This window comes from Canis lupus, chromosome 10, assembly GCF_003254725.2.
Source record: "Canis lupus dingo isolate Sandy chromosome 10, ASM325472v2, whole genome shotgun sequence".
NCBI classification, from domain to species: domain Eukaryota; kingdom Metazoa; phylum Chordata; class Mammalia; order Carnivora; family Canidae; genus Canis; species Canis lupus.
Window position 1 is genome coordinate 32728537 of NC_064252.1, and position 10530 is coordinate 32739066.

Below are 10530 nucleotides of genomic sequence, written 5' to 3' on the forward strand. Positions count from 1 at the left end.
CTGTCAAAATCCATTTTAAAGTCAGGTTCAGGGATCCCTGGGTGGCGCAGCGGTTTAGCACCTGCCTTTGGCCCAGGGCGCGATCCTGGAGACCCGGGATCGAGTCCCACATCGGGCTCCCGGTGCATGGAGCCTGCTTCTCCCTCTGCCTGTGTCTCTGCCTCTCTCTCTCTCTCTCTGTGTGACTATCATAAATAAATAAAAAAAAGTCAGGTTCAAGTTTCTCTTTCTTCCACAGGGAGAATAAATACTCTGATTCCTACTGATTTTTCCCTTCCTGTAATTCCTGCAGCATTTAACTAAAATAAATAAATAAATAAATAAATAAATAAATAAATAAATAAAAAATCTGAACTTGGGTTTTATTTTATAATAAAAATGGCTATTAATTATTGAATGCTTTCTAGGTAGATGCTATAATAGAGGCTATAGATACATTTTCTATAATCAATCTCCACAATAACTTTGCAAAGGAGGTAGTAACATCACCACCATCCCTATTTTATTGATTGATTTGCAGAGGGCCTAGGAAATGTCCTGGTTTGTCTGTTTGCTCACTCACTCACCTATTCATCCACCCAGACTCTTCCCTCTTCAGGGTCTCCTCCTATCTCAACTGGCTGCTCCACCCTAGCCTCTTTTGTCAATTCTCTTTTTTCTTCTTGTTTTCTAAGTATTGGAACATTCAAGGGTTGAGCTCTTGGGCAACATTCTTCACTATTTTCATTTAATCTACTGGTGATCTCATCCAGTTTTATAGCTTTATATGGTCTCCATATACTGAGAGCTCCCTAAATTATATTTCTATCTTAATTTCTTTACTGACTTCTAGAGTTTTAGGCCTCTCAAATTTAGCATGTCCTAAACAGAACTCTTGATGCTTCCACCACAGCTGTTTCTTCTTAGTTTTCCATCCACTTCATTAAATGGTAAGTCTATTTTTCCAACTGCTTAGTACAAACACCTTAGAAATAGCCTCTTCTCTTTCACATCCCACATCCAATCTACCAGCAAATTATATTGTTTATACCTCTGAAATATATCCATAATCCAGACAAACTTACTACCCCCTCTAATATTAGCAACCCTCTAATATTATTATTATTATTATTATTATTATTATTATTATTATTATTTTTAAAATCAGCTTTGCTGGAACTTTTATTTATTTTTTAAAATTGCTTCATTTGTTTGTTACTTATTTATTCATGAGAGACACAGAGAGAAAGAGAGGCAGAGACACAGGCAGAAGCAGGCTCCCTGTAGGGAGCCTGATGTGGGACTCGATCTTGGGTCTCCAGGATCACGCCCTGGGCCAAAGGCGGCGCTAAACGCTGAGCCACCCAGGCTGCCCCAAACCCTCTAATATTAGACGTACCAAGTTACTGGTACGTCTCACCTGAACTGGTTATTATCACAACCTCCTAGTGGCCTCTGCTTCCACCCTGGTCCTTCTGTGATTTATCCTCCACAAAGCAGCTAGGGATCCTCTGAAAGTCAGATCACATCATTCTTGTTCTCAATGTCTTCCAGTTCCTAGGGGTTCTCATTTTACTCATAGTGAAAAACAACGTCCTCACAACATAGGTTTAACATAATCCATCTTCCTGCTATTTTTCTAACTTCATTTCTACTGTACTCCTGGCCTACACTGCTATAGCTGCACAGACCTCCATGGAACTCCTTATATACACCATGGACTTTCCCGTCTCATGGTCTTTGCATTTGTTGTTCCCTCTGCCCAGAAATCCTTTCTCTAGAAACTTTCATGGCTCATTTCCCTTATTTCAGAATCTGTGTTCAAATGTTGCTTATAGGAAGACATTTCCTGATCACTCTATATGACTAACCTTGTGCATTTTTTTTTTTTTTTGTGCTCCCTCTCCCAACCTTAATCTTCCTCACAGCACTCATCACCACCCGATATGGTATGTATTTATTTCTTTACTATTGGCCTTTTTCCACAAGAGTCAAAGCCATAGGGGCAGGGATTTCTTTCTGTTTTATTTACTGCTCTCAGTGCGTGGCATATTACAGATGTTCAATAAATATTTGCTAATGGAAGAATGAATTAATTTGAATATCTTTCTTAAAAAGATTTCATTTATTTTTTCTTTTTTAAAAAAGATTTTATTTTTAAGTTATCTTCTATACCCAACATGGGAGTCAGTTTACAACCCTGAAGTCAAGAGTCATATGCTCTACCAACTGAGCCAGCCAGGCACCCTTCAGATATCTTTTTAAAAACGCCTTCTATAAGCTGGGCACTATAGGAGGAAATGAGGATAAAAACAAAGTCAAATAATAATGAACTCTGCTAGACCCTTCATGTGTATATCATTTTATTTAATCTATTCAACTGACTTTCTTCTTTCCCTTCTCTTTCTATATTGAGTTCCTACCATGTATCAGGAAATACTGGAGGCACTGGAGATATGGCTGTGAATACAAATGGTAACTGAGTCTCAGAAAATTGAATAATCTACCCAAAGTGTTTACAGAAGCCATATTTCAATATTTCTGATAGTGTACAGCACCAGAATTTCTGTGCTCTATAGGCACAAAGTCATTGCACAGTAAACCCTTATTATTTGATTCACTAACCATACTGAGTTTTATATGGTCTCTATATACTGAATGAATTGAAGAATGAGACGTCTAACGAGTAATTTCATGTAGTATGTGCCTACTGTTCTAGAGTGAAGACTCTATAAACAAAGGTTATCACCCCCAAATTTTGTTAGCTATGTTTTGGGTTTCTTAAAACAAGTTTTTAAAACAGAAGTTTGTTGCTTTTATTGTAATGTATCACTCCCAGACAAATTGTATTCATATGGACTCATTCTATTTCTTCCCAAATACCACCCTCCATCTGTCTTTTCCTTGACAGATCTTGTCCATTTCCTTATTCTGTCCAATCCACAGAATCCTTGTCTCTTCTGTAAGTCTCTCCAGACTAAACCAACCTTGGTCAGTAATTTCTACCATCTGTTCTCTTTCTACCTGCCTAAATACCAATTTCCTTTGGGTATGCATGAGTTGGATTTAATCAGATATTAACTACAGGGCATAATAATAATTAATTAGCCATTGTTTCATTTATACTATTATGAAAACTAATCATCTGTTACTTTATATTCTGCCTTTCTTAATCATCATAGTTTAGACTGCATCTTTCTCGGAAGGAAAGCTGATTTTTTTGTGTGTGTCTTGTGTCTTTAATCATCTTTACTTGTCAGGTCTCATCTCTTTATACTGTAGTGCTTCTTTAAGGACAAAAAGTGGGTTTCAGGGCAGCCCCAGTGGCGCAGCGGTTTAGCGCCGCCTGCAGCCCAGGGTATGATCCTGGAGACCCGGGATCGAGTCCCATGTCGGGCTCCTTGCATGGAGCCTGCTTCTCCCTCTGTCTCTGCCTATCTCTCCCTCTGTGTGTGTTTCTCATGAATCAATCAATCAATCAATCAATCTTTAAAAAACAAAAACAAAAACAAAAAGTGGGTTTCATAATCTTTGTATCCACATGATAGGTGACCCAAGGCTTTCATATAAAGATATTGTTTAACAAATAGGCTTTCTGGCTATCCTGTTTAGAGATGGCAAAATCTAAACAGTTCAGTTGAAACTGAATCTTATGTGAAAAAGCTAAAATAGAGAAAACTTAAAATATTTTTCATTTATTATTCTTCACCAAGTCCTATTATTTTAAGTAGAATATCTTAAAATAATCAAATTGGAAATGACCTTAATTCATTAATTAACTATTTTATTTGATTTAAATGAGTATTCATGCTTTCATGGTATTACTTTTTTCTTCCAATGGACTATAAATTCCTCAAAGACAGAGTCTCTACTATCTAATCTCTCCTTAGCAGCAATATCTACTAATGTGCTTCATCATGTAGTAAGGTGCTTACTAAATCTTGATCATACACATAAAGGGGGAAAATGAAGCTGGTTCACTTAATAAGGGAAACTCTATATGGCAAAAAAAGGCAGTGGGGTGAATGGTGGTACCATGTACTAAAATGTGGAAAGAAGGAAAGAAATATGAAGCAACAGGAAATCAAGAGCTTAGGTTAGGATATGTTAAACTTAAGACACCTACTATACATCCCAGGGGATGAGATGAGTAGGTAGTCTGTTACCAGTCTGATGCTGAGGGGACAGGTCAGGGCCAGAGATATAAATTCAGGAGCCAGAGGCATATTTAAATCACTGGCATGGATATTGACTCTGGGCACTCAGAAATTGCAAAGAGGTTCCCTATTGTGTCCTAGAAATCAAGTGAAGAAAGTATTTCAAGAAGGACAGAATACTCAGTCACCTTAAAATGCACTGGGGAATACATTTAAAAAAAAAAGATTGAGAACTATTAGATGAGGCAATGTTGGGTTGGTGACTTTTGATGAGTACCTTTGCAGTGGTGTAGAAAGCATGAAAGCCTAATTACAGTGGGTTCAGGAGAAAAAGATGAGTAAGGTGAATAGAAAAAAGTGAGTGCAGAAAACTCTTCTGAGGAAGAGTGCACTATGAAGAGCAGAGTCATGGGGAGGCAGCTGGAGAAGTGGAATTGAGGGAAGGTGTTTTTGTTTTTAAGATGAAAGATGTTTTTGAGTGAAGACAGAAATGACCTAGAAAATATATATATATATAAAGGTTAATGTAAGTGAGGAGATAAATTCAGGAGCAAAGTTCCTGAGAAGATGAGAAGGAAAGGAATCCAGGACACAAGTGTAGAGGCTGGCCAAAGAAGAAAGTTGTGACAATCCACCCATCATGATAGAAGGGGAGACACAAAGGATATATGATAGGGGCAAATGGACAGAAGACCAGTGGTGGAAAGAATTCTTCCCGTGAACTCTACTAACATCCTACTCCAAACCTTCACCATCAGACCTCTTTTCAGCTGGCCTCCTTGCATCTACTCAGATTGCCCTAGTCTCTTCTACATGTAGTAGATGTAGTAGCCAGAGTATTTTAAAATATAAATGAGGTCCCCTTAATTTAACTCACAAAATGGTCCGATGCTATCTCACTTAGAAGAGAATCAAAAGTCCTATACAACCTTAGGCCATCTGGTTTTTGCTTACCTTTTTTTTTTTTTTTACTTCATCTACCATTCTTCTTCTTACTAACTTGGTCTAGTCTCCTTGCTCTTCCATAAGCATACCAAAGCATCCTGTCATCTCAGGGACTTTGACCTTGTTCTTTCCACATTCCTCTTCCAGATTTTCTCAGAGATCTTTTTCTTACTTACCTAAGTTTCTACTCAATGTCACTTTCTCTGAGAGGCCCTCTCCATTCACCTCAGCCTCCCCATCCCCTGCTGTCTTTCTTTAGAGCACATCACTACTTGCCATCATAACATGTCTTTATTCATTTACTCTTGTTTCCCCACTGTAAGGAAAACTCCACAAGGTAAAGACTTCACCTGTCTTTCAGTGCTTAGAACACAGCACAAAGTAGATCTCAACTGTTTGCTGAATAAATGATTGAATGACTCAGAGAAATACAGAGGGTCACTTTTTTCTGGATTAGGAAGATTTCAAAGATTCAGACAAATTTTCCGAGTTTCTGATTTTATGAAATAAAACCATCATGAAAGAATACCACTTATTAATTTTATTTTTAAAAATGACATATAAGAAGATTAACTATGAGGTATAATATGCATTAAGCACTTACCTGATCTTTGAGAAATTTTCTGATATTTCGATGGGCTCGGGAACATTCTGTTAGTAAGCTGAGAACTGGAGTTAGACCTTCTCTATAGCTACTTCCCTAGAAAGAAAACCAGACATATATATTAGTTTCTGACAGCATTATTTTCCTCTATATAACCGAGCACATTAATACTCCTTTTTGAGGGAGAGGCATTTTATGTTACCAAAGCTTTACAAACTACTTAAGAAGTTATCTTCCTAATGATGTTTCCATTCCATCAATTATGTTCATGTTTATAATGTCTGTTTTTATTCTCCCTGGATCTTTCTACATTTTGTGGGGTCCTCAATGGCTCAGCCCATGGGCATAAATGAGGCAAAGGTTTTGAAAGCCCACCCACATTACCTTGCTGCCTTTTAATATACCTGACAAAGCAAATGACATACAAAAGAAAATAAGCAGCTCACACCAAATGAAATATTGATGATTTTTTTTAAAGATAGCTTTTAGGTATTATGGAAAGTGTTTATCATCAAGTGTTTTGGGGGATAATTTTTATTTCTATGTCTTATAAAATAACTACATGGATAAGTAATTAATTTTTCCTTCACCTTCAGGCACGAGTCACAATTTTGGTATTGCATCAACAAAATTCTTGGCTTTAAACAATTAAATTCACTGGTTTTTGTAACTAATCATATATTGTAATAAAATGATTTCCAGGGTATAATTATGCAATATGTCAGCTATTAAAAAAAAACTGAAATTTAAAAATCATGTCCTGTGATGTTTGCATATATGGCACACATTTACATTAGAAACATCTTTCCAAGTCCACCATTTTATCAGCCTTACCTTGTCTATTCTCTTCTCCATAAAACTGAGTAAAACATGAATGGCTTCCATATTCATACCATTGTATACCATGGTATTGTTTTTCAAAACAGTTTCTTTCTCAGACGTTTTATCACTGGGCAGTTCATCTAGTGTCGTTGCCTCTTGGGCCGTTTCTTCGTGGGTTAATGGACAAATGAGAACATCCAAACAAGAGACCGGAACATTGCTTAAAAGGTTGACTGCATTGCTGAAAAGCAATTTAAAAATACAATATTTTAATTTTACTGAATAGTCCTTTAAAATGCAAACATAATAAGAAGTTCAGAAATGACTTCCAGGAGTCAATTAAAATTTTTCTTTTTCAAAACAAGCCTTTAATATTACCTGGCATTTACTGACTAAGAGACAGAAAATAAAGAGAACTGTTTAAAGTTCACATATGACAAATTAGAAAGAACAGATGTTAAATGGACACAATCACATAATGTCATGTCACATTCTGAAATGCTAAAATAGGAATTAGTGAGCTTTAATACAGCTCTTTAATTTTATTACGACACAATGCTAGCTTTATATTTTTTCCTTGGGATTTTAAATCCTTTTGTGGAGCCACTGGTATTTTATTATTCCTTAGATTATAACATAAAGCATCTGAGAAGCTGTATATAAGCAGCTTATCACAGAGGCAACAGCATTAAAAACCAAATATTATAGGATTAAGTTTTGTTCTTTCTAGACATAAAAAATACAATTTTTAGATCATCCTATTTTTTAAAAGACATTAGGAGAAAATGGGTAATGGTACTTTTTATCTTTTTTTCATCACCAGGTCTCTTTAAAGAAGCCAGCATAGCCATTTCAAATTTCTATCCTGTAGGTCCTTCTACTATGCATTAATGAATACACGCACCTGGAATGCACACCAGTAGGGGGAACCCAAACCTTGTGTTTTTGGTATTACATAAAAATCTTGTTCTGTTGTTAGTGTATAAGAGATTAAAGTGACATTAATAATTTAAAAATTAGACATGTTCTCAATTAACAGATTTTCCTTCAGGCATTATTTCACAGTCTTTCATCTAAAAGGAGGCAGTATTCTCTGCTAACTGGATCTTCTAAGCCTGTGCCTCAGAACTTCCTGATAAACAACAATGGAAAGACAGGCATTACATTTCCTAGTGACAGAGAAGCAGATCTAAAAATAACCACATCCTGACTAAAAATAAACTCTTGCAAATGCAATCAGAAAGTCTAACCACTTGGAAACCAAACTCAGGGCTTAATCTATCCGATGCTGCCTTAATTTAGAACATAGTAATTCCTTTTAATTTAGATTATAGTGACACTCTCAAAGATAAAGTAAACAACAAAACAGAAATAAAATACACATTTTTTTCTTTCTTTCAATCTGAAGTGTAGCTCTCATTTCCCCAAGATTATTTCCTTCCTTCTTTTTATATTATGGAAAAAATATTCATAAGAGATCAAAGTTTAAAAATTAGATAATGCAGAACAATGAATAGTAATGTAAAGGGTATCTAAAAAATATGAACCAAGAAAAAAATAACAAGTCCTATGAATATACAGTTTCTGGTTAAAATACAAGTTATTTGGTGGTCCCCATGAAAAATCTGTTGCTGCTGCTGTGATTACTACTCGCTACTGTTAAACAAAGGTCTTAATTTTGATTATTTTAAAAAAAATCACAAATGGTTGAAATACAACACTTTTCCCACAAACTTTCTTTCAAAAATTTTTGCAAATATCTGTAGTTCCTTATCTAGAGTTAAAAATGTTTTGCTTCTGACTTAAGCATTTGGAAACTGTTATTAAATATAGATTCACTGAGGATGAAAACAAAACGAAAGAACCCTGCCATAGAATTACTTTCTAAAACTGTATAAACCATTTTGAAATGTTAGGTTTTTTTTCAACACATAGGGCAATAGTATTGATAGTATGATTCTCTAAATCTACCATAGAGACCATACTAAAAAGTTTAAGATAATGCATTTCATTATAAAGGAATGTTTCCCGTTAAATTCATTTAAAATAAGCAGTTTCCAAGAATCTGGTAAATTTAAGAAACAAAATGTAGAGTTTGATTCAACAAATGTTTGGAGGTTTTATAGACTTTTCAAGAAAAGTTCCCATTTTCTCATTTCTTATTAAACAACCAGGTTTCCAAACAACGCAAAATTAATTTTCTGGCTCACTGTGTTTGAGCTATTCTCTTTAAGTAAGGAAGGCCCGCTTTTTGAGCTCTGTCACTTCTCTGACAGTTTTATTTGTGGTAGAAGGGTGTATGAAATTCTCCAGCTACCAGGAAGTCAGTGACTATGCACAGATCCGCACAATGGTGTTTGCATTCCTACTCCAGGGGGTAGAAATACTGTGTATATTACTCTCCCCTTTTCAGCTTCCTAGAGATCATTAATCACTGGGACATGACATCCTCCCACTCATGCTCCCAGCCCCCTCCTGATATGCAGATTCAAAAGCAATGCCTATTTAGAACTCCTTAATGCTCTGATTAAAGCCTTTTTATTTGTGAGAGAGGGAAGGCAATCTAAAATCTAGTCCTGTATCATTGGCCTAACATAACTTAATATCAAATAACAACGAGGAACATGATAATGGTACATGTAGACCTATAGCCATTAACAAATCTTTCTGGTTCAAATGTATCTTCTTTATATTTGGGGCTCACATATCTTTTTTTTTTTTATGGCTTGAGTTTACTTAAACCTTAAGATCTCTAAAAGATTAAATTCCTAAATTTAATCTAGCTCAATTCAGTAATTATTTATTAATTATTTGTGTCAGGCATTGTTTTATGAAGAAAAGAGACAAATCCCTGCCTTTATGGAACTTATGTTCCAGCACGAAGAGAACAGTCAATGAAAAGTAAAAACAAATAAGATGACTGAATAGCACGATTGAAGGTGGTAAAATGGCCTGGCAAGGAAACCCAGGATGGTAAGACCGAACATGTGAGTTATAATTTTGAATAGAGTAGTTAGGGTAGTCCTCACTAAAATGGTGTCTTTTAAGCAAAGTCTGAAAGGAAGTAAGGGAGTGAACCATGTGCCTAAGTGGGGAAAGAACATTTCACATAGAAGAGGAAGAGCAAAGACTCCAAGGTAGAAGTAGTGGTATGACTGAAGAACTGTAAAGAAGTTAATCTTGCTGAACCACAAATACAGAAAAAGGAGTAGGATAGGATATCAGATAGGTATAGGGGGGGCAGATTGGTTTTGCAGGCTATTATAATTTAATTTTAATCTCAATGAAATGGGAGCCACTGTAGGGTTCTAGATGGTGATATACTCTAATTTACTTTAAAAGGGTCACTCTACTGTATTGAGAACTGATGGTAAGACATCAAAGGTGAGAAGAATGAAGATGTTACTATAATAATTCAGGTGACTGATCATGATGGTAACAGTGAAGTGATTGTATCTGGATACATTTTGAAGGATATTTCTTGATAGGTAGTTGTGACGTGTGAGACCAAGGTTCTAGCCTTAGCAAGTGGAAAGCTAGAGTTCCCATAAACTGAAATGCGAAATGCTGCAGGAGAAGCAACTTTTTAGGGGAAGACTAAAAGCTTAACTTTGAATATGTTAAGTTTGGGACATCTATTAGATTTCTAACTGGAGATGTTAGCCGGAAGTTAACTATAAGAGTCTGGAGTTCAGGGAGGGAAATCTGGATTAGAGACAAAACTGAGGAGTCATTAGCATGTAGATGGTGTTTGAAGGTAAAAGACTGGATTAGAAAAAAAAAAAAGACTGGATTAGATCAGTGAGGGAATGAGATGGACTGAAAGACTATGAAGGCTGAACCTGAGGCACTCTATGTCTAGAGGCTGAGGAACTGAAGAAGAAATTACAACTATGAAGTAGGAGGAAAACCAAGATAGTATGGTATCCTGGAAAAATGTATATACACAAAAATGGAGTGATCACCTTGTCAAATGATGTGGACAGATCAAGTAAATCATGTTACAGGTGAGAAATGTCCACT

The 10530-nt window shown here is 35.8% G+C and overlaps 1 protein-coding gene across 8 annotated transcripts in view; it reads right to left on the minus strand.

The window, feature by feature from the left end:
- Window positions 1–10530, minus strand: part of RIC8B (RIC8 guanine nucleotide exchange factor B) — a 99885-nt gene that overhangs the window by 33479 nt on the left and 55876 nt on the right. For all 8 annotated transcript variants that reach the window (XR_003142039.3, XR_007413506.1, XR_007413505.1 and 5 more), the window contains exons 5-6: window positions 6520–6748; window positions 5686–5781 (exon numbers count right to left, since the gene is read on the minus strand). Coding sequence is in view for 3 of the 8 variants with exons in the window: in XM_025461905.3 (XP_025317690.1) it covers window positions 5686–5781; window positions 6520–6748 (325 nt within the window). In the remaining 5 variants the exon portion in view is untranslated. The remainder of the gene's footprint in view (window positions 1–5685; window positions 5782–6519; window positions 6749–10530) is intronic.